This window comes from Protomyctophum parallelum, assembly GCF_964188405.1.
Source record: "Protomyctophum parallelum genome assembly, chromosome: 13".
In the NCBI taxonomy this organism is placed as follows: domain Eukaryota; kingdom Metazoa; phylum Chordata; class Actinopteri; order Myctophiformes; family Myctophidae; genus Protomyctophum; species Protomyctophum parallelum.
Window position 1 is genome coordinate 13,377,869 of NC_139708.1, and position 25,450 is coordinate 13,403,318.

The window sequence follows — 25,450 nt, forward strand, 5'->3', positions numbered from 1 at the left end:
TTCAACAACAACAAGAAAAACACTCAACGTTTTGGCTTGCAAGACAGACTCTCCTCTCTTCTCATCAGAACAAAAGCACGCAGACATGTCGACGACTCACGTGGACGTGAAGAAAATCGAGCCCACCACCTTCGAAGACCAGTACTATGATGAATATGAATATTATAATCTGACCGACAAATACACAGGTAAGATTATAGCCAAGTCTACTGTCGTAGGCAGGGTGGTTACAAGTAGGCTACAGGCCTAATGCCTATTCTTAGGTTGTTTCCGCAATGGAAACAATTAGCCATTTTTTGTCTTACTATAGGCCTACTGTCAAATTGCAAAAAGGGGACGACGTGTACTACTTTGACTTGAGTATTAACTTTTTCTTTTGTTTTTACTTTTAATTGAGTAGGCCTATATAGGCTGTAACTTTGTCAAAAGGCGATTTTTAGGTTAAGTAATTTATTTGGCTTTTACTCGAGGTCCGTCTTCAATCATCGAGCAGACGCCATCATGATGCGATGGAGATATATGCCAACGGCGACTGACGAAGTATCAAACAGGCCTTGAGTTTCAACGTGTTCATGTTGTTTACGTTTTCATTCCACGTGTTTTATTATTTCTCTTCTCTCCACCAGATGGCACTGCGCGCAAAGGCAGGAGCAAGAAGGAGGCCAGTGACAACACCAACAGACACAACCCAGGAGGACACGAGAGAAAGATCGTAGAGAAACTGCAAAACACAGAGAAGAAGGCCAAGGCCGCCAAGGAGTGAACCACAGGTAGGCCTATACATTTTAAACTCGCATTTGTGCCTTCAGAACAGTTATTTTTTTTACTATTTAAAAAAAACATTTAAAAATGGTTAAAATAGCCGATCTACAAGCTCACAACCTGTTGATGTAGATCGGCTATAGTTTAAATGTTTTTCAAGATGGTAAAACATGGCAAATAAGTTCAGGGATAAAGGCTAAGGCCCGCCCAAGATAGGGCCACAGCTATACATTTAAATCGGGTAAAAATGGAACGGAATGTTTCCATTTGGTTTCATTTGTACCCTGTCATAGTTGAGTCTTCATAATGCAGCTAATTGAATAATTTCTTTTTAACATAATTGTAAATACAACTATGGAACATATTCCTTTTTTGATTGATGGATAGGTGACAAGTATACAGACCAATATCACAGCAAATCATGTTTAACAATAAAAGTGGGGTCCGTGAATGGTTTTGAATCCTTTTTGGGGCCCAAGGCAAACCAATGAGTGATCCAAAATCTCTCATTCTGTATTGGGGAATGAGAAAGAAATATTGAGACGCTAAATGGAAATCATATTTGTGACTGACTGTATAGGCCTAGTTGTATACATGTCAATAATAATGTGTGGTCACAAATTAAAGGCACACCAGGACTTGCTTTAATGTGAACCTACTCTCTAGAATGTAACAGAAATCCCATATTTCCACAGGGCTAATCGGACGGCTAAACCTGGTAACCGGACCATGGCCTGGTAACCGCCGCTTGGCGACGGAACGACATGGGGGAGCAGGGTGCGGGAGGAGCGTGATGGCAAGCTCAGACAGACGGGACGTTCTTTTTACGCGTCCGACGGAAGGCACGCACACACGCACCGCAGTGGCATCGCTTCAGACCGCCAGCACTGCGTTTGGTCTCCTGCAAGATGGAGGATGGCGTTTATCTGTCAGTGGTCTGACTCTGTGGTTCTCAAAATGGGGTCGGGCGACACCCACCCCAAGTGGGTTGTCTGAGGGTTTTCCAGGGGGTCTCGCCCAGCAAAATTATTTCACTTTTAACGTTATTTTAATACTAAGATTGTTTGGGAAATAGCCGATCTGCAAGCTCACAACGCATCACGATGCAACACATGGTGAGCTTGTAGACTTGGTATTTTAGATTATTTCTTCCAGAAAGTCGACAGTCTGTGATATTTTACTTCTGAATAAATGCATAACAAAATAATCCTTTCCGGGTCCGTGGCCAAAAAATGCATAGCAATTTGGCGTCCATGACATAAAACATTTGAGAACCACTCTAGACCCTTACTGACCATGTAAGAGAAACGGGGACTCTGTGTTTTTTCTTCTTTTGCATTTGTGTTTTGTAAAAGTCATTAAATGACACCTTGTCAAGTGAAACATTATTTTTGTATTAATGTAAGGCGCATTTTAATGTGGTGGAAATAAAATTTGTATTTCTTTTGGAATTTGAAGTTTGTATTCTTTCTACTCCTTGTATGTGTAGAACATATTCGTAAGAGTTCCAATACACCCATCCAGTGTGTAAAGTACATTTACAAGTAGCCTAATGCAGAGGATAAAGACCATGCAGACATGTTTTGTCTTTTACTCTCCTACATCTCAGAGGCAAATATTGTACTTAAACTCTACAAAATGCGATACTAGTTTTATAATTACAAAACATAAAGTAACCACTTCAACCCTATACACTTTTGGCTATTTTCAAAGGATAACATTTTTGGTTAAGTACATTATGATGGCAATACATAACATTTGTACTTTTACTAATGTAAAGTTTGAATTCTGGACTTTTACTTGAAAGACTAACTACATTGCAGTATTGATACTTTTACTTAAGAAAATAGTTTTTTCCTTTACTGCACATCAACACTTGAGGACATTTGTAGTTATGTGTTTTCTGTCCCATTATTAAACTGATTACGTAACTGATCACATCTGTTAATGCACACTAAATGGTTAATGTAAACTCCCAATACATTTGTTCAGAAATGACATCAGAACGTTCATGAAATTCATGAAACTAGATCATGAAATATTGAATGGGGGAAACGCTAGTAGTTCAACATTCAAACAGTTGTGTCTGCTAATCCATATCACATCAATGCATGCTGTTTCATAGAGAATTTATTTTAACAGAGTAGAGGTTCCCCTACACCAAAGGCGTATACAAAATACAGGTTTTTGTATTGAGGGTTTATAGTTTAGTAAATTTACACATTAATCTAATACAACGCTGCACAATGATAGTGCTGTCAAACAAGTATTAGTCCGGCAGTCGGGTGTGGAGTGGGAAAATCGGTATATAGTATTTTTTTATTTTTAGTATATATACTGTACATACATTCATGAATCCACTTGCTGACCAGCTGTCTGTATGGAGCAATTGTTTTATAGGGGTTTATATGTGACCCTACCATTAACATCCTCTAATCTGCAACCCAAATGTATACAATATAGATAGTGAGGATCCTTGCTTCATCTGTCTCGCAGAGCAAGGGGTTGTAAAACCCTGTTCTAGTGATTTGTTGATCCATTAATGCCAGGCCTTGCATTAACAGTCATTTGATATTATACAGCATAATGGCTGTCATGCATCCTGTAGGGACCGTATAGGGACTAGGGAGGTTCCCTTCGCGGTCCGTTTGGCTGACCTCACCATGTCTTCCACAGGCATGCAGATCCAGGGAGGCGAGTGAACAGCTATTTGCATACCATATAGAGTATAGAGAGTAATGGCCCCTGTCAGGATGCTTTGGGTGGTGACAGTGTTTAACAAACGGCAGATAAAAACGCTGTAAGAGAAATACATTTTACATTGACAAATGAACCAAGGAAGGGGTGACCTTGGACTAAATAAAAAAGTAAGCAAGATTTTGTCTGAACGTGTTGAACACTTGAGGACAGTATGTGCTTCTGAACTCTGGTAGGAGGTATAGAGTTCCCCTGTAAGCACAATACTGTACATACACACACTTGTTTATTACTTGCGCAAGCAGAGTGCGCAAGCACTGTAATCGGCTGTGTATGTCAGTGGCGTCGCTCGGCCAATCAGGGACCAATTATGTATGTATGTCGGTGGCGTCGCTCTGCCAATCAGGGACGATGAACAGCAATCGGCTGAGTATGTTGGTACATTCCACCAACTAATGAGAAACCATTGTTCTCGATGATGTAACTAAAGTACGTTTCAAAATTGGTATAAGGTCAATATGGGGTATGTATCGGCTGGGTATGTGTATGTCAGTGTACCGGGCAATGAGGGACCACTGACCACTGTTGTATTTCAAACCTAGACAGCAGCAGAGAGGTTTAGAACTCAGAGCAGCAGTCGTACCAGCAATGGTGAGCGCACCTCATGGCGCACTCAAGTTGGCAGCTCGACAGAGTGCATTTCTAGTTACATTAGCAATTAATTAAATATTACTGACCGAATGATAGGAGGCTCTGAGATAGTACTGCATTGTTGCACAATGTTTGTGGCCTGAGAAGGCATTTCGGTAAGGCAAAGAGTATAAATGACTGTGGTGAATGTCTGTGACTACCATTTGCCTGAGACTGAGAGATGCTGACAGTACCTATACCACAAATAATAAATGGGCCTACAGCAACTAGTAGGCTACCACCATAAAATGGTTTTAACTGTGTGAATGCCAGGTGGCAGCAATTAGAGAATCACTAGCTTTCTTGGTGTATAACTTCAATAATGAAGTAATTGCTAAGAGTCCTCAGAAGGGTTTCTGAAGTTTAAAACTGAATAGGCCCTGTGTGCATAACTGCAAAGATACTCACTGTAATAAGATAGTCAATCCATACCCCATGCCTGACCACTGTTACGGAAAATGGTAAATTAAAAAGGTACACAAATAAACCTGTATAGGGGCTAGTGCCCCTCAAAAAAAGAAAAATAAATAAATACATTTAGTAGATTCTGCTTGTTTTCCTCAGGAGTAAAATGGTCCAGAATGTTCTGTAGCCTACCTTACATGATGTCACTCAATGTTTACTGATCAAACAAAGTTACATTTTAAATACACACCTCACTGGGTCGTAAAAGATACATTTAGATACACACCTCACTGGGTCGTAAAAGATACATTTAGATACACACCTTTCTGGGTCTTATTTATATCTAAGAGATAGATGTAATAATAAATAAAATAAAAACTTTAAAACATGCTGCCCCACCTCTAGTAAAAACTGAAACACACCAAAGTTGCTCGGAGGATGAATATTGTTGCTGAATGGGTGTACATATTCACTGATGCTTGGCAGGGAGGTGTAACGCTGCAGAAAATGGATGTGATCCTCTGTGTGTGAGAGCTGCTCCAGAGCCTCCAGCTCAGCATGTCTCCTCCTCAGTTCAGTGACCTCCTGCTCCACACGCCTTCTCAGTTCTTCAGCACGACTCACTTCACGTTTCTGCTGGTCTCTGATCAGCTCTCTCACCTCAGATGTGTGTTTCCTCAATGGAAGAGATGAGCTCAGTAAAGGTGGCGTCAATGTTCTCCACTGCTCTGTCAGCACAGTGGTTCATGGATCCCACCTCCTGGTGAAGCATCTTTGCATCTTCCTCTCTCTCCTGGAGTCTCTGCTGAATGTTCTTTTGGCTCCAACCAAGCTCTTTCTGTTTCTCAGTCCTTTCTGTTGCAGCTGAGATCATATCGTGACCTTTGTGTTCCTCCATGGAGCACAGATAACAGATACACTGCTGATCAGTACGACAAAAAAGTTTCTTCACCTCATCGTGAAGAGAGCAGATGTTCTCCTGAAGCACGGTGGAGGCTTTGACCAGCTTGTGTTTCTTAAAGGCAGGAGATCGATAGTGAGGCTGAAGGTGAACATCACAGTAAGAGACCCGACACTGAAGACAAGTCTTCACAGCTTTTTGTCTCAGTTTTCTCCCGGTGCATACATCACAGACCACATAGTGTAGTCTGTGTAGTCCAGTGTAGCATTGACCAGAAGGAACAGCTTGGAGTCCTGTCTTCTTCAGGCTCTCCACCACCTCAGCCAACATGGTGTTCTTCTTCAGAACGGGTCTCGGGATGAATGTCTCTCTGCACTGTGGACAGCTGAATCTCCCTCTTTGATCATCCTGGTTCCAGTATCCCTCAATACACTTACTGCAGTAGTTGTGTCCACAGGGAACACTCACTGGATCCTTCAGTAGATCCAGACAGATAGAACAGCAGAACTGATACTCAACCTGCTCCATTTAACAGCCTGTTGACTAGTAACTAGTAACTAGTAACATAAACATCAAATCGAATCGAATAACTCAAATCATCACTGACAAGCTTGATGTAGCCAACCACTTGAACATCTTCTTTACAAACATTGCAACAATGCTGGTTAACAAACTGCCCTCCCACTCTGGGCGTTTTGGTGTAGAACACATCAAAGCCTTCTACAAAAACCTAGGTGTTTGTAAAGATGATTTTAAAATGGCAATGGTAACAACTGAGGAGGTACTTAAAAAACTGAGTGCCCTCCAACCCCACAAGGCCACTGGCCATGACAATATTCCCTCCAAATTTCTCAGAGACTCAGCCATTTCCATAGCTCCCGTCATCACCCACATAGTAAACCTCTCCATCAAACAGGGACAGGTCCCCCAAGATTTTAAACTGGCCAAAGTAACCCCCTTGTACAAAAAAGGGAGTAAATTAGAACCTGGCAACTACCGCCCTATTTCTATTCTAAGCTCCATCTCGAAAGTGATGGAAAAAATAGTCTATGAACAGGTTGAAAAGTATCTTGCCACTAATAAATTGCTGTACGAGTTCCAATCTGGTTTCAGAACATCCCACTCCACTGACACATGCCTCCTCTATTTGAGCGACCACATCAAACACGAGGTGGACGCTGGAAAATACTGCGGCATGGTCATGCTGGACCTCCAAAAGGCTTTTGACACCGTGAACCACTCCATACTGGTTAACAAGCTTAAAGCTATTGGTTTTGATAGCACATCAGTGAGCTGGATGCAATCCTACCTGGAGGGGAGAGAACAGATGGTGGAGGTGAACGGAACACTGTCCCCTCCCCTCCCAGTGAGCTGTGGCGTCCCACAAGGAAGCATACTAGGGCCTTTACTGTTCCTAATATATGTTAATGACATGACTTCAGCTTGTGACTGCAACTTGTTCCTGTTCGCAGATGACTCAGCACTGCTGGTCTCGGACAGGAACAAACTGCAGGTTGAAAAGACCCTCAGCTCTGAACTCGGTAGAATCTGCACCTGGCTCGCTGATAACAAACTATCCTTACACCTGGGAAAAACTGAATCCATTCTCTTCGGATCAAATAGTAATCTCAGCAAGGCAGATGGCTTCTTGGTTAGAGTGGGTGACAATGTTATCACACGAAAAGATCAAATTACCTACCTAGGTTCCATCCTGGAGGCCAATCTTTCCGGTGATAAAATGGCCACCAACGTAATCAAAAAAGTCAATCAAAGAACAAGATTCCTTTACAGGATCTCTTCACTGGTCAGCAAAAACACCTTGAAGACCTTAACAGGAGCCCTCGTACAAGGTTTCTTTGACTATGCATCCACCTCTTGGTACCACAGCACCTCAAAGGCCCTTAAAACAAGGCTCCAGACCTCCCAAAACAAACTGGTCAGGCTCCTACTTGGCCTCACCCCCCGAACCCACCTCACCCCTGCCCACTTTGACAGGCTGGGATGGCTTAGGGTCAACGACAGAGTACAGCATCTTGCAATGGGTCTGGTCCACAAGATTCGTTACACCACCAAGATACCCATGTACCTGTCTAAATACTTCCTTAATGTAAACGAAGTCCACACCCACAACACCAGAGGGAGTGCAACAAACCATGTACAACCCAGATTCGGCACAAACAAGGGACTAAATTCTTTTCGCTCCTATGCCACCAAAATGTGGAACGCCCTAAGACATATGAATCCCTTGACTCCTTCAAAACCGCTCTCAAAGGGCACCTACGGATGGCTGCAATTCGAAACTGGCCTCTGTAAGATCTGAATCCCCCCCACCCCACCCCCCCCCCCCTTTCCCCTCACTGTATATGTATCTTTTCCCTTTTTGCTTCCTATATGATGAATTCCTGTTCTGTTCTTTAGCTACATAGAAATGTCTATTTGTATGTCTCTAAATGTTTTGATGAATTGAACAATGTGGACCCTGTTGTAAACAAGTGTAATGCTTAATTGGGTCGTCCACTCACAGTTAACAGTCTTTGTATTGAGTTTGTGCTTGAAATGTACTGTAAATTCTGCAAACTGTTAATAAATATTTCAATCAATCAATCAATAGTATCTGACAAACAGGCAGAGTTACGTTTTAGTAGAATTTCCGCTGAGATCACAATTGACATGGGAGGTTCTTCTGATGTGTGGGTGTGCGTGTGTGCCATTTCCTTTACAGTCTATGGTGTGCACGTGCGTGCGTGCGTGTGCGCACATGCAAATACAAGTTTGTGTAGGAGGAGTGTAAGGTTCAAGGTTCAGATAAAAGATAAATTAGTGTGTTTAGCACGTTAAGCAAATATATTTCTGGGAGAAGAAAAAGGTGGTGCAGACTTTTATCTGTTAATCCGTTGGATCCAGCCTATTAGGACATAGATGCGTGTCTTTTGGCTGTTTTTCAGCCTCCTCTGCCACTTAAGTTTCAAGGTTCTACATTTCTGTATTGTTACATCTTATGTATCTTATTTGGGGCAGCGGTGGCCTAAGGGTTAGAGGAGCGCCCTTGTTGCCAAAAGATTGCCGGTTCGATTCCCCGGACGGGCAGGAAAAATCTAGGTGGGTTGTCATCACTCACCCAACACCGCTGAAGTGCCCTTGAGCAAGGCACTGAACCCCCAACTGCTCCCCCTGGAGCTGCTTAGTGGCCAACAGTATAAGACTGTGGTTGTACTGGTCAGCTCCCAGGTTTTAATGTGTGTGTGTAATGTGTGTATGTGCAGGGCGTTGCTGAAAATGAGCACCTGTGCTCAGCTACTTCCCTGGGTAAAAAAAAAAAAAAAAAAAAAAAAAAATGCAGGTAATTGAGAGTACATTTATTTTGTTCTGGTTTAGTGTATTCAGTGATTCATTAATAGAAAATATTTACCCTGCAAATTAAAACCCTGCTTTTCATTTACAAGTTGACACAATTAACGTCTCTTGTACACGTGTATGCACTAGCCAAGACGAAGGGATATTTCAAGTTCCATGGCCAAAACAAGACAAAACTCTAACTACTAGCTAGTATGTATAGGCTATGTTTAAAGAAAAATTACATTGAAACTTGTCCTCTCTCTCTTGATATCATTCAGAAAACATGTTTTCTGAATGCTATTGAAGAGCATTTGATACAATCACCACTGAAGCTGAATCCCTTTTTACTGTCCTGTTTTGATATGCAGTAATATTTAAAGTTACAATCTGCTGTATGCAAAGTCATTCAGATACATACAAGATAAAAGGTGATTGGCTGAAATTAAATGAAAGCTTTCTGTTGAGATTTTCTCTGACTGGTTTCCTAGAAACACGAAATTGTGAATACCATATTAGTGACCTCAGGTCCAAGGGGTGCCTGTTCATTGTCCCGAGATATTTGTTTAAATGTGCTAGGCCTATATACATTTAATTGCGGGACTGCTTTTCTGTAGGCCTACAGTATACACACTGGCAGCAAACAAGCCATCAGGGCTTTTTTTTAATGATTATTTTAGCAATATTGCATATAACCTTTTTTTCTTTTCTTTTTTGAAAACTGTTAAAAGTAATTCAGTCAGTCAGTCACAACAATAAAAACAAACAAAAAGCACATAGTACCGTAATAAACTACTAAACAGTAATAACAATGTTACTCCCCCAGACAAGCAAACACCAATAGAAAATAAATCAATAGCAATGGCAGCCGATCTTAATGTAAAATACTCAGAGAATACTGTAGTGACCTCAGGTCCAATAAGTAGTGCCTGTTCATTATCCTGCGATACAGAGACATGCCTACAGTACCACTATAAAAACTGGTGTGTGTGTGTGTGTGTGTGTGTGTGTGTGTGTGTGTGTGTGTGTGTGTGTGTGTGTGTGTGTGTGTGTGTGTGTGTGTGTGTGTGTGTGTGTGTGTGTGTGTGTGTGTGTGTGTGTGTGTGCGCGCGCTAATGTGAAGCACATCAAGTCTACTTTGTATGGAATAGTTATTTACAAATTAAGTGCTTGATTCAACTTCACGGTTCGATATAACATAACCATGTGCCACCACAATAAAATCCTCAGTGAACTGAGGTACACTTTGAGAGTGTACAAACCAGGTTGTTAACACAGCATTTTACACAGCATTCTAAAGTGAAGGATCACAGTTTTGCAGCGTCATCTCAAAAATGAATATTTGATTTTCAAACATGTTTGGGGTCAATTTAACGTCTATGCTGGCTTTTGCCGGCAGCTTTTAAGTTGCTTGATTCAGTATTTAGATATTTGATTTAATACCAGCTTTCCTGGAACAGGTGTTTTTAATGAGTCTAAAACAAAGTTTATAGGTTAGTGGGTTTATAGAATGAATATCAAATGTTTAAATACTGAATCAAGCAACTTAAAAACTGTCTGGGTGTTCACAAAAGCCTGAGTAGACGTTAAAACAACCCCAAACATGTTTGAAAGTGCTCAGTAAGGCATGTGTTGTTTAGATATGGCACGCACACACGCATACACACAGTGTTGGAGAGATACAATGCAATTATGCAGAGGATAAAGACCAGACATGTTTTGTATTAATGTAACTTCACTGTGAAACAGCATAGGGCATATGATTACGACATCCACAAACAATTAATATCATAATAATTCAAAATTATCCATCACCCTCTATACTTTTACTTCTAAGTACTTAAAGTATCTTTAAGTAGCACATGTGCTGCACTGTCTCCGCTTTGTGTTTATACTTAGTGTAACTGATTGCATCTTTGACAGTCAAAGATGCAACACAATGAGATTTGATAATTTCATCACACACACACACACACACACACACACACACACACACACACACACACACACACACACACACACACACACACACACACACACACACACACACACACACACACACACACACACACACACACACACACACACACACACACACACACACACACACACAGAGAGAGAGAGAGAGAGAGAGAGAGAGACCTGACCATCAAGATCAAGTATGTGATAACCTATAAATTCATCAAAGACCAATGAGCAGCCTCACAGGACCTGGCACACATCCCTCAGACAGCTCTAGAATGCAGGTTGGTGTTCTCCAGTCTATAACATTTTAGTACTGCTATTTTTTGTTAAGCCTATCTGTAATTTACTTCAGTTTTGGGGGTTTGGGACACTTACAAACTTTCACACACTCCACTATATAGACATATATTGTACTTATGACCCAACTACATTTATAGGAAGTACGTTATAAATGAACCACAATTTTAAATCTATCTGGGAAATAGCCGATCTACAAGCTCATAATGTGTCACGATGTGAACTTAAGTGTTATGAGCTTTTAAATTGGCTATTTTATTGATATAGTACTTTGAAATTGGAAAACTCTAATTTTTAATACAGCAAGCATTGATGTTAAAAAGAAAATGTACTTTGTAATTTGTTGTTTTGAATATAGAACAGGTTTGTTTATTGATGTGATTCAAGTCTGTAATCAATTTTTTGTGTTGCTATAGCCAGGTTATACTGTATAATGCATACCTTGCATTATACCTTGGCTTCAGTCCTCTCGATTAAAATGGCAGATGCTTCCATCATTCTGGTTCCTGTGTTCATACTCCCGGTATACTGCCTCACCCACATTATATATGGTGAGTCGATTATTATGTATTCTAATTTATAATAAAAGGTCCTGCACATGTGATTTAGGGCAACATTTTGAATGCTGGCAATTCAAATAATGTGGAAAAAAATACACTACTTCTGTTTTGATATTATGGCATTGTAATAAACAATAAATATGTTTATACAATTATTGGAAAATGTCTTTGAATTGCTAAATCAGTTCTGTGCAGTTCCATTCTGCTACCAGTCGTCACCTTTTCAAAACTTCTCATTTCCAATCATTGCCGTCCATAATATTATAATTGCATTAACAAATAAACTCATACTTGTATTTCTCCCAATAGATATGGGAGTTTTTTTGTCATTGGTCATGTTGTCAAACTCACTTTGGCTGTGTGTAATCTGTGGGAAGTATGTGTCTCTGATATATTGGTATATAGTGGGCATATAGTGTAGCCTAGTTTCCACCACATTTTGTGTGCAGCGGGTGCATAGTGTGTCTTCCCTTGGGAGCGGGGTTTGTCTTTAGCGGCCTTTCTCTATTGAAAGGCTGTTCACTGAGTCTCCAAACTCTCCATGCATCCATCTATCCATCCATCTCCATCCGCTTATCCGTAGTCGGTATTCAGTATTCAGCCAATGTATATTCTCTTTTTAGTGCTAGATAGCATTCCATTTTGCTTTATATCATTATATTGTTGTCAAACAGAATTATTAACCGTTTGTGATTTTTAGTAGGCCTAATGTAACTCAGGGGTGCCATGCATAACGTTATTTACAGCCAGTTATTTACAGAAAAGTTTGAGAATCTCTGGTCTAGCACATTTCCACACATCAACAAGTTCCCAACAAGTTAAGGAAACCTTGCTCTGCCTTCCACAGGTGCATGGTACATGGACACGTGTCCCATCCAGCCATACATCCCCATCTACCTGCTGGTCCTGGGATGTCTTAGCCTGTTGCTGATGCTGGCTGGGCCTATCGGCTTCTGCCTGGGGTTAAGGGGCCACCGCAATATTACAATTTGCTTCTGCATTTGGATTGCTGTGGATGCTATTTTCCTCTTATGCTGGTTCATCACAGGTGTGTGTGTGTGTGTGTGTGTGTGTGTGTGTGTGTGTGTGTGTGTGTGTGTGTGTGTGTGTGTGTGTGTGTGTGTGTGTGTGTGTGTGTGTGTGTGTGTGTGTACTATGTTATGTAGAAAACAAAACAATAATAAAAAAAATAATGCTTTCTATGTTACAATGCTGTTCTTTTTTATTTATTTTTCCTTCTCATTTTCTCTAGGTAACGTGTGGATCTTCTCCATCTATGAGCCCAACTACAATAATCCTACATCGGATCAATATTGTCACGAGACTGTGTACCAGTGGGCTTTCTGGAACACCATTGCGGTCGACCTCATACTGGCTCTCTTTCTGGCATGTGGCTGCTGTTACCTTGTTCTTTTATTGCTCCGCTTTATTATTGGCCGGTTTTACCATGATGAGGGTGGCCAGACTGACCCTCTCATAGGATCTAGGGGAGCTGAGACTGTGCCCCCAACCCCAGCTAACTATGGGTGCTAAGGCTGTGGCCCCAACCCCAGCTATCTATGGGTGCTAAGGCTGTGGCCCCAACCCCATCTATCTATGGGTGCTAAGGCTGTGGCCGTGGCCCCAACCCCATCTATCTATGGGTGCTAAGACTGTGGCCCCAACCATATCATGGGTGCTAAGGCTGTGGCCCCAACACCATCTATCTATGGGTGCTAAGGCTGTGGCCCCAACACCATCTATCTATGGGTGCTAAGGCTGTGGCCCCAACCCCATCTATCTATGGGTGCTAAGGCTGTGGCCGTGGCCCCAACCCCAGCTATCTATGGGTGCTAAGACTGTGGCCCCAACCATATCATGGGTGCTAAGGCTGTGGCCCCAACACCATCTATCTATGGGTGCTAAGGCTGTGGCCCCAACACCATCTATCTATGGGTGCTAAGGCTGTGGCCCCAACACCATCTATCTATGGGTGCTAAGGCTGTGGCCCCAACACCATCTATCTATGGGTGCTAAGGCTGTGGCCCCAACCATATCATGGGTGCTAAGGCTGTGGCCCCAACCATATCATGGGTGCTAAGGCTGTGGCCCCAACACCATCTATCTATGGGTGCTAAGGCTGTGGCCCCAACACCATCTATCTATGGTTGCTAAGGCTGTGGCCCCAACCATATCATGGGTGCTAAGGCTGTGGCCCCAACACCATCTATCTATGGGTGCTAAGGCTGTGGCCCCAACACCATCTATCTATGGTTGCTAAGGCTGTGGCCCCAACACCATCTATCTATGGTTGCTAAGGCTGTGGCCCCAACACCATCTATCTATGGGTGCTAAGGCTGTGGCCCCAACACCATCTATCTATGGGTGCTAAGGCTGTGGCCCCAACCCCATCTATCTATGGGTGCTAAGGCTGTGGCCCCAACCAACCCCATCTATCTATGGTTGCTAAGGCTGTGGCCCCAACCCCATCTATCTATGGGTGCTAAGGCTGTGGCCCCAACACCATCTATCTATGGTTGCTAAGGCTGTGGCCCCAACACCATCTATCTATGGGTGCTAAGGCTGTGGCCCCAACCCCATCTATCTATGGGTGCTAAGGCTGTGGCCGTGGCCCCAACCCCCCTCAGATTGGAAATCTGAAAGAAAGAAAGAAAGAAAGAAAGAAAGAAAGAAAGAAACTTACAGTTTAGTTTCTTAAAGGGGCATTCCACTCATTTTACTATGTCCGTTTTTGACGGGGGTGGGCTCATTGGAATCGTGTCCATTTTATGTTTCCTAGAACTGGAGGTCTGAAAAAATCCATTAACATGGTCAAGATGTTTCACCATGTTAATGATTTCGATGAGGATTTTGTTTCCACCGGGAAAGAAATACTTTTAGTTACTCCTCTGCGCCTTCTACCAATATTGCCCAGAGAATTGCCTCATAGTGAATATTTTTCCTCCGGTGAAAATAAATCCCTTTCTGGCCAAAAAGTACCATTTATACGTGTGGTGGGGGGCTCAGAGTGCTTCCACTAAGGAAAGTAGGCTCACAACCCGCCTTTGTTTTGGTGATTAGCAAAAACGTTATTTGTATTTACGCTAAAGACGAGAGGCTGGTCTGCATTCATTCATGTGAGTGGCGGAAGTTGAGAGTAACATAGCTCTAAATGCAACGCATTAGAGATATGGACCAGAGCTAGCAGGCCAGGGGCCATGCATCTTCACCATGCCATCTTTTTTTTTTTTTTTTAAGATATTTTTTTGCGGCTTACGCCTTTTATTGATTTTTGAAGGGACAGACAGTAGGCTGACAGGAAACGGGAGAGAGATGGGGGGATGACATGCAGTAAAGGCCGTGTCGGGTCCGGGAGTCGAACCCGCGGCACACTGCGACTGGATTACCAGTCCGGTGCCCAGACCGTTACGCTACGGCCTGGGCCCACCATGCCATCTTGTGATCAATAATTTTACCAGAAACACATAGGGCCTATAGCCTTGAATGCATAATTATATAGTGTCTATTCCACAGTGTTACACATTTTTTAAACTATAGCATGTAGGCTACTGTATGCACATGGCCATTTAACCACAAAGTCTAGAAGTGAACTTCTATTTTGTGAACTAACTATTTTATTTTCTTTGTTGCCTATAATGGCATGCTACGATTGATGTGTCAGAGTTAAAGTGGTTAGGTATTCAAGGCATCACTGTATACTGCAGGTGGCATTACACGTGGTTTGATCCAAGTCTATGCTGTGTGTGGGGTCGCAATAATTTAAAGGGAGCAGGTTATACGTCATGCCATTATAGAGAGTGTTATACTTGAGGACAGGAGAACAAGCTCTACCTGCTAAACTATTTTTAGTTTGGCAAGATAGCTTCAACAGTTGTGGTTTCCAGGTGAACAGGTATTCTCTGTTTATGAGAAAGTCTAAACTGTGTCTAAACTGTGTGAGATCATCAAAGTAACACTACTAGGGTTCACATGCCATTTTTTGTTCTGCCATACCCAGACCCATAAGTTTAATGAAAACATGATCAATAACTCTATGCTAATGAATTGACCTGAAGAACCATGATGGATAATAAGTTGTGTTGTGATGCTTGGGCTTATTTTTTTAAGAGCAGCTGGAAGCTCTCAGAGTCTGACAATCAGGCTAGAACTGATCCTTATCCAATTTAACTGCTTGGTGTGTCATTTCACAGCCGACTGTCTGACAAACAGAATGTGTTTAGTTTGATATTATCTTCCCAGAAATCACATGACATGGGAGGTTCATCATTCTATCTGTTTACATACCTACCTAACTGTAGACATAATAGACATTTTAAGACACAGCTTAAGACTCACCTTTTTACTCTTGCTTTTAGTTGAGTTTTAAAATATCTGTTATCTTTGTACCACTGCCTTTGCCTGATTTGACACTGCGTTATTGTCCTATTGTTTTAACTGCATGCCTGTTTTAATGCAGTTTTGTTTAGCTTTTGTTTGTATTATCTTTTCTGCTCTGTAAAGCACTTTGAGCTACATTTATGTATGAAAGGTGCTATATAAATAAAGTTTATTATTATTATTATTAACTGGTGGAGATAGTGTCTAGTTCACTGTGATTCATGGGTAGAAATATTCACCCAGTTGAATCCCATTCCTTTGGCCCCCACACATCACCTCAAATGTACCGAAACTTTATTTTACACTAGGCCTATACTATACAGTGTTTTGCAGTCCACTTCACACTGACAGCAATACATAATGTAAGACAACTGATTGTGAACCAGGGATCTCCACCCTGACATAGAATCAACCTGGGGACCACTGACTGTTGTGTTGGGTGGGGATATGGGCGAAGATTAGTGTTTTTGTAATAATAATCTCCTAATAATAATCGACTCAACCAGACAATCCGGTTCACTTCCCCACTTGAAATTCTAACTCCCTTTTTCTGTTGAATGTCTTGTCCTCAGTAAATGACTAAATGGACGGTCATCATAGGTCACCAGGTCATTCACACAGCAGGTTAAAATACACTCATGTAGTAACAGTAAGTAACATAACCATGCAGTGCACATGCATGCACACACAGTGTTGGAGATAATTCAACTTAAAACTTAAAACTTTAAAGACTTTGATAGATCTGTATAAAACAAAAATAGTCAAAAGTCTCTCATCAGTCTTTTTCTGCTGCATATTCCAACAATCTGAACTGCACACACTGGTTGCAAAATCTCAAAATGGACAGTATATATTGTATACATAAACATTGTTGGGCAATATATATGTTACTTATTACTTTTGCGCCCCCGCACCTGCAAAAAAGGATCCTACACAATATAATAGTCAGCTTATGTTAGAACTGAATCCAATTGTTTTGAATAATATTAGGAAGAGTCGCCAAAAAGGCTATAAATAAAGGAGCAATCTCTCTTGACCTTTTAAATAGAATGTTTTCAAATGGTAGCCAACAAATCCAGAGTAATATGTAATATGTGCTATTTTTTTTACAAAGTAAATAGGTATAATATTACTGTTTTGGCAGAGTAATAGCTTACTTTACTCGTTACTGGAAAAAGCAAATAATATTACTCTAATATAATAATAATAAATAATAATAAACTTTATTTATATAGCACCTTTCATACATAAATGTAGCTCAAAGTGCTTTACATAGCAGAAAAAGTTTAAAACAATAGGACAATAGCGCAGTGTCAAATCAGGAGAAGGCAGTGGTACAAAGATAAGAACAGATAAAGCAGGGCAACGACATTAAAAAAACGACAATAAAAAACAAGCAGTAATACAATACAGTGAGGACATGAATAACAAAAATAAAAATAAAAAATCACTTAAAAGCAATGTTGTAGAGGTGGGTCTTGAGCTGAGCTTTAAAAATGTCTACAGAGGCTGCCTGACGAATGTACAGTGGGAGCTTGTTCCATGCCGACGGCCCGTAGAAGCAAAAAGTTGCTTCCCCGTATTTTCTAGTTGCCACCTCTCTAGGCAAAGCGAGCAGGCCAGCAGTGGAAGACCTTAGGGGCCGGTTTGGGACATATTTATGCAGGCAGTCATGTAGGTAGTAGGGCGCGAGACCATTGAGAGCTTTATAGACAAGTAAAATAATTTTACATGATTAATGTGTGAATTAAAATTCAATTCAGAATCAATAATAACCCCCAGGTTCTTTACTGTACTGTTACTTTCTACAGTCAGGTTGCCAAGTCTGCTTATTATTGATTCTTTCTGCTCGCTAGATCCGATTATGAGAACTTCTGTCTTATCCTCATTTAGCTTGAGAAAGTTCTCACTCATCCAACATTTGATGCTAGATAGACAGGTCAACAATATGTAACTAGTAACTCGTTACTGCCCAACACTGCTCACAATGCATTGTGACGCATTGAGCTCGTAGATCGGCTACTTCCAAATGCTGGCCAAAATGTATGTAGGGCTGTAACCAAAGCTGATAGGGTCACTCTGTTTATTTGTTTTTGTTTTTCTGTCTTGCTTGCTGACCTCACTCTCCACCGACTCGTCCACTCTCAACTCCACTGATTTTTCTTTCTCCTAGGTACAATTGATATAGAAACAGCCCGGGGTCTAAAGGTTGTTCATCTTAATATAAGGAGCATGATACAAAATTGACGCCCTCGGAACATGGGCCACTCTATATAAACCGAACGTCATCACTATATCTGAAACATGGTTACACAAACTAATTTCTGACGAGAGCATGAAAATTGATAACTTTGTACTGTACAGAGCCGACAGGAATGCTAACGGTGGTGGTCTGGCCACATACATTGACTCAAATCTCGTCTCTGAACGTCTCACTCCTGCCATAGAGCCCGTCAACTTTGAATGTCTATTTATCAACATCAAGTTCCACGACAACAAACACCTAACAATTGATAATATCTACAGGCCACCATCAGCTCCGGTTGATTCTATAAACTCCATCTTGTCTACCATCAATTCCTTTGACAAACAAAACGAACTCATAATTCTGGGTGATTTTAACAAAAGCTGGCCCAGTCATTCCTGCACCAACGACAGAAACCTACTTAAAAGCGTAAACCTGACTCAGTTGATAAAGGAACCTACTAGAGTGGACCACCGGTCCTCGTCACTTCTCGATTGGATACTTGTCACTAACCCTGGAAGGATCATTAAGTCTGGTGTCATGTCCGACTGTTTTAGCGACCATTTGGTCATATTTTGTGTCTGGAAAATCAAAATCCCCAGCTCTCCCCCAAAATATATAACTCTGAGACAAAGCAAAAACATGAACGTAAACTCCTACATACAAGACCTAATTGGCATCAACTAGAACAGATTTCAGCTAATTCCTTCTGTTGATGACGCATGGGACTTCTTCCATACTGAAGTCACCAAGGTAGTCAATGCCCACGCCCCCATGAAAACAATCCGAGTCAAAGGAAGACATTTACCGTGGATTAACCCACAATTTATTCATCTCTATAAAGAAAGTGACAAAGCCTGGTCAAAATACCGGAACACAGGAGACCCTGGTGATTGGGAACATTACAGACACCTGAGGAATCAATCAAAGACCCAAACAAGAAATGCAAAATCCAACTACTACAAAGACAGCTTCAGACATGATTTCCACAACCCCAAACAATTTTGGAATAAACTGAACTATTTTCTCAATAAAACAAATAAAAAACCCATAAAGCAGATCCAAATCAATAACGACATTATCTCTGACCCTCTCCTCATCTCCCAAGCTTTCAATAACCACTTTTCCTCAATCTGCAGTTCCCAACCCACAGACTCCTATGTTACAGCTGGTTCCCCAAACACAAACGCCCATAATGGTCCCTTCTCTTTTAAAAAACTTCAGCCTACGCAATATGTGAATTGAAAGAAAGCTGTGGTGCCGGTCCTGACGGTCTTGAAGCTAAATTTATTAAACTTGCTGCTCACATATTAATGTATCCCCTCGCTGACCTGTTCAATCTGTCTCTATCTACCTCCTCACTCCCTTCAATTTGGAAAAGTGCAAGAGTCACCCCCATTTTCAAAACTGGAGACCCAACTGACATAAATAACTACAGACCCATTTCCAGCATCTGCACTATTTCGAAAGTCCTCGAAAAACTTATCTACAAACAGCTATCAGCTTACATTAACCGTGACAACATTTTATCTCCCCTTCAATCAGGATTCAGACCACACTTCTCCACAACCACAGCTACCTTAAAATTCACAAGCGACGTACTTCTGTCCTTTGACAAAAGCCATCTCACTGGTGCAATATTCATTGATCTTTCCAAAGCATTCGACATGGTTGACCACTACCTCCTTCTTGACAAACTCTTCTCTGTTGGTTTAAATAGAAACGCTCTCCTATGGTTTAATTCCTATCTCCACAACAGGCGTCAGTGTGTAGCACTTCAAGGCTCTAAATCAGACTTTTCACTTGTGGAAAAAGGCTTTCCACAGGGGTCTATACTGGGACCACTCCTCTTCTCTATATTTATAAATGACCTACCTGATATCTGTTCCCACTGTCAAGTCCAACTCTATGCCGATGACACTGTTATCTACGTTTCTGACAAAAACACCCACCAAATCCAACACCTCCTACAGTCCGATTTCAATCTGGTCCAAAAATGGCTTCAAAACAATATGCTTTTACTGAACAAAAATAAGTCCTGCAGCATGCTATTCGGCCACTCACGCAGTAGTGCAAACACCTCCGATCTTTTGATTAAATTCAACGATGGCTCTAACTTGGAGAAAGTGGACACATTTAAATACCTTGGTATCACACTCGACCCTGAACTCTCTTTCAAACCCCACATTGATCTCACCCTAAAGAAAACCTACGGCAGTTTGTGCTCATTATACCCCTCCATCAACTGCTTTTCATTTGAAGTAAGGAAACGAATAATAAACCAAGTACTACTCCCCATTATAGAGTATGCTGACATAGTCTATCAGAACACCACAGAAACCATTCTCAAACCTCTAAATGTACTAAATAACTCACTATGCCGATGTGTGCACCTCAACTGCCCTCCATACCTGAAACAGTCACTGGTACTATATACATCTCCATACCTCCATACTTAGAAATACTCACCATCCCTACTTTGCTATTCCCAGAAGAATATTCTCTGTATCCGGACGCAGGTCATTCCATTACAAAGCCCCATTTGACTGGAACAACCTTCCCCTTTCTCTCAGATCTGTGACCTCTCCCGGCCGCTTCAGGACTTCTCTGTATTCACACCTCAAAACAACCTGTTCAACCTGTTCATGCTACTAACACTGCCCGTACTGCTGTTTACTTCGTACTACTGTTCCAAATCACTGTACTGTACTAGTCTCAATATGCCTGTCCAAAAAGAGTTGGAGGATGGGGGAGTGGGTGGGAGAGGATGAGCAAGCTAACTGTATCTGTACATGTCTGTATTGTCTATTGTGCACTGTCTATCTGTGTAACTGCACTGTACTGTATGTAAATGTTTTTCCCTGTATACGGGACCCCCTCTAAAATGAGATGCTGCATCTCAAGGGGCTATCCTTTCAATAAATTCTGACCAAAAAAACTCTGACTCCTGGTGTCTGCTGCCAGGAGGTGACGGGGAGGTGGTGTATGACCTGAACAGATACAGTACAAGTGAGACAAGGAAGGAGGAAGCAATAATTTAAAGGAACAATAGGAACTTCGCGTCGGGTCTGCCTACGCCCCCAGGCAGTGTAAAATACCCGGTAACCTGAGACCTCTCGTGGCTTATTGCTTAAATCTACAAGCTCACAACATCACAGGTTGCAAAAGCCATGAGTTCTCTCAAGCCAAAGCTCACAATTGAGACCGTTTTGGACGCAAATCCACCTGCAAATTGGATCTGTGCGACTGTCCATATAGGTGCATGTCAAACTGGGGGTCCTTGATACTTTTCAAATGGGCCTCTGTGGGCTAATAAGTGTAAATGTTGCGGTCCTTGCTCTTGCCATGAAAACGTTTCCCTACCATGCATTTGGAAGAATACTTTAATGTTATACTGCTGTTTTTATTCATAAAAAAAACACACACACACACACACACAAATATATTATACAAGTTGAAATATATCAGAACGGGTAAGGACTAGTATATATAATTTGTAAGTTGATTGGCGGTATACTGTGGTTACTTTGCACCAAAACCGTCCCAGCCAACCCGCCACTTTTGATGCGTATGCAAATAAAACAGCAAATTTGTGCCTGATTTGCTGGGACCAGATTACATACATGACCATATTTCTTACGTCATCATTGAGAGCTAGTCATACATATACACACCATGTACTCTGGTCCCAGCAAATCAGACACAATTTGCTATTTTATTTTACAGATTATATATATAGTATATGTATGACTAGGAGGAGCTTTTTGGTTCCTCCCTCTCCCTTTGTAAAGCCCTTTGGTATGACCATTCTAACAGGTTAACAGTGCTCCGGATACTGTTATGTTAAATGTTAAATAGCATTCTTTAGGGGTCCGCAGTGATACGACACATTTTGCCTCCCTAAAATGTCATTGCTGGAGATGTTTTGGGGATGGAAGGGAAACAGCAACAACTTTATTTGCAGAGCACTGTTCACAACATTGCAAAATGCCACAGTTAAAGAAGAAAATAATACAATTGCAAAAATAGAACAATAAAATATTAGCACTGTTATGGCTTCTGTGATTTGGAGCATTTAGCCTGATCTAGTGATTTCATGTGAATGAATGATCCATCCATGCAGGAGTTCATAAATCCATTAATGACATTTTCTAGATTGGTAAAGGATGGATTTTGGAAATATTTATCATGACAACAAAGGTGACTCACGACTTAAAAGCATAATGTTTTGGTTAAAACAAAAAATCTTTATAATTACTAATCATTGCTATACAGTACATGTATGTTGTTCAGTAACAGCTCTTTAATACACAGAAAACACATTCTCAGGTGTGTCACCAATTTCATCCAATCCGAAAAGGTATAAGGCAGATAAATTGAAAATTTCTACTTCAATTTTATAGTTGTCCAATTCCAACTGTGTCTGCTCCTATGTCCCCCATCATGTGTTTATCCTGTATCCTAGTCTAAGTTATCTCTCCTGAGCCCTAAATGCATGACATTAATATCCTGACCTGATTTATTTTTAGTGGTGCAACCACTCCTATTCAGTATTTAAGTCCGACGTCATTTTGTAGTGTTACGTCCGGGTCCAAGTGGCACCAGCTCCCGTCCGCATCTCATTGTAAATTGAATATCTAAACGCGTGAATCTTTTTACAGTGACGTTATTTTTCAGAAAGGAAGCCATTGAGGGTTAAAATGGGTCTTAATGCTTCCAACTTGAGGAATTATTAATGTTTTGTACAAGTGTCCATGACAACAAAAATATACGTGGAGACAATAAAGACTATTATTATCATTATTATTGAAGGTGGCAACAGTCCATTTGATCGGTAAAATATTTCTGGGGTATATTTAGAATGTGTGCAGGCTTGAGTATGTTGAATCTAGTTTGCATTATGAGGATTTATTTGACACAATAAAATAAAATGGCGATAGTATTCCATGTGGGACAGACGGCCTGTCACTGTCAGATTTGGGAGAGCAGCTCAGCTTTGTTGTTGCGAGGAAAGCGGTAAAATTAGACTTTGTGGTTGTTTTCGTCTCAGATTTAGTCCGACGGAGCGTCACAGTATAACTCCATGGGGACACAAAAGCGACACAAAAGTAGGACCCGGAAGTATCTCAGGAGGGGGTGCTCACGTCACAGCTAAAATACTGAATTGACAGCTATGTGTGTCCCTGGGTCCCTGGCTGGGTCCCTGGCTGGGTCCCTGCGTCCGAGCACGAAAATAGCGTTTCACCACCAAGTGTCACTGTTGCGCAGCCTAACACACGCACGCACGCACGCACGCACGCACGCACGCACGCACGCACGCACGCACGCACGCACGCACGCACGCACGCACGCACGCACGCACACACACACACACACACACACACACACACACACACACACACACACACACACACACACACACACACACACACACACACACACACACACACACACACACACACACACACACACACACACACACACACACAGTATATATGATGATTTCGGGTGTGACAGTACAGTACAGAGGGACCCCTGGGGACCCCCACACGGTAACTGTCATTTCTCGACCGTTTCAGTCGCGGGCAGCTCGCCGGAACCGGCCCGGCACCCTGGGCGTGTTCCTGTGGGGCTGGAACTTCCGGGGCCCCCCTGGGGACCCCCACACGGAGTTGCACCACACACTTCACACGGGTGTGATCTTTTTTCCTGTTTCTGCTGACCTCTGTTGAACAAACACAGTTCTATAGCAATGATTACTATCAGAATCTATTTAACACTTATTTTATTCATTGAGCGGTGCCTCCGCTCCATTACGGAGCTATGTGTGTCCGTATGTCCGTCTCTGTGTGAGTCAATATCCCTTACACCCCTTTAATGCAGAGTACATGCTCTGATTGATACTTGACGGACACGGACCCAGTGCTGTAAACCTTTTAATAGACACACTCAACATCGCATCGGGTATTGGACAAATAGGGCTACAAATGGACCCTTTGTGGGTCTGTAACTCTGAGACATTTGGTTCCAGTTAGATACATTACAGAACAGTGAGAACACATTACATTTACAGTGTAGATTGGGGTCCCAGAGATACAATTTTTATCAATTGTAAGCCTACTACGTTTAGTCACATTATGTTTCATATGCACACAGAATAACTCTTCCTATACTTCCGGGCCCCTCCCCTACTTCTTTCAAAGGTGTTACCGATGACACTAATTAAGGGCCGATTCATACTCCTATTTTACCACTGTTTCGGCGCTGTAGTGCCAAAATGATTTTGGCTCGTCAGATATTTTTAGTAGCACTGAAGAGCCGACTTTAGGACGGTACACGCCCCCCCCCGAACCTCAAATGACGTCACATTGTAGGCTCTACAAAGCCGAACCGACTTTAATTCGGCTCTATGAGTATGAATCGCCCCTAAGGCTCTGTATGTTCCATTTACTCTGCACTCTGCAGCAGTTCTCAATACGGATGGAGCTCGATAACCGGAAATATCAGATAACAAGCTTATTGAGTACCCGGTAGGCCGGTATCAATAAGCTTTTGGCTTATCAAGCCTGTTATCGAGCATAGCGGCCCATGATGTCATCATGTTTAAACAATCAAGACAAGAGGCGATCAAGAAATAAATGTATTAAAAGCATCCATGCTGTCGGTCTAAAAGTGTATTGATACCTGCCAACCAGCAGTCCAGCACTGCCCGGGTAAACAAAATTGCGCTTTTAAAGTGACGGTATACACCCCTTGGCTTACCCCATAGCTCACCCTCTCCCTTGAACTATGCTCTGCCATCTCGGCAGTTGTGAAGGCCGGAAACAACTCTATTGCATACATTACATTTCATTTGTTTGCCAGTCTGGCTGTCTATATTTTGGTTTATGTATCCACAGGACGCGTAAACTAACACTATGTCAGCAATACGTCTGTAACGGTGTTTTGTCCGCTTACCCTGTTTAGTCAGATTACTTAATACTTACAAACGAGTATTTGAATGAGACAACCCCGAGAGGAGCGAATGTCACGCCGGCTCTCTATCCGCGACCTGCGGAGGGTCTAATCCGGTCTCAATTCCAACCCGTATTAAATTAAGTATTTTTTACAGAAAAAATAAAACAGAAACCAAAAATTCAAAAGAATCTGCTGTATATAGCTGTTAGCTTTTCTGCTGTCGAGACGCCACGTCTGTCTGGTGACTGGTGGAGATCAAAA

The 25,450-nt window shown here is 41.7% G+C and overlaps 1 protein-coding gene, 1 long non-coding RNA gene and 1 pseudogene across 3 annotated transcripts; 2 read left to right on the top strand and 1 right to left on the bottom strand.

Moving 5' to 3' along the window:
• Window positions 1–2,213, top strand: nupr1b (nuclear protein 1b). Its single transcript, XM_083779694.1, has 3 exons — window positions 1–188; window positions 627–770; window positions 1,458–2,213. The coding sequence occupies exons 1-2, from the start codon at window positions 86–88 to the stop codon at window positions 761–763; spliced, it is 240 nt and encodes a 79-aa protein (XP_083635820.1). The 5' UTR covers window positions 1–85; the 3' UTR covers window positions 764–770; window positions 1,458–2,213.
• Window positions 2,214–4,051: 1,838 nt separating this feature from the next.
• On the bottom strand, window positions 4,052–5,983 carry LOC310868496 (E3 ubiquitin/ISG15 ligase TRIM25-like; annotated as a pseudogene). The gene is made up of 2 exons: window positions 5,020–5,983; window positions 4,052–4,057 (listed from the first exon to the last, which is right to left on the bottom strand). The product of its transcript is annotated as an E3 ubiquitin/ISG15 ligase TRIM25-like (transcript).
• Window positions 5,984–11,494: 5,511 nt separating this feature from the next.
• On the top strand, window positions 11,495–13,230 carry LOC310869808. Its single transcript, XR_014570190.1, has 3 exons — window positions 11,495–11,601; window positions 12,458–12,658; window positions 12,863–13,230. It is a non-coding gene; the product is annotated as an uncharacterized lncRNA (long non-coding RNA).
• The last annotated feature ends 12,220 nt before the right edge of the window (window positions 13,231–25,450 follow it).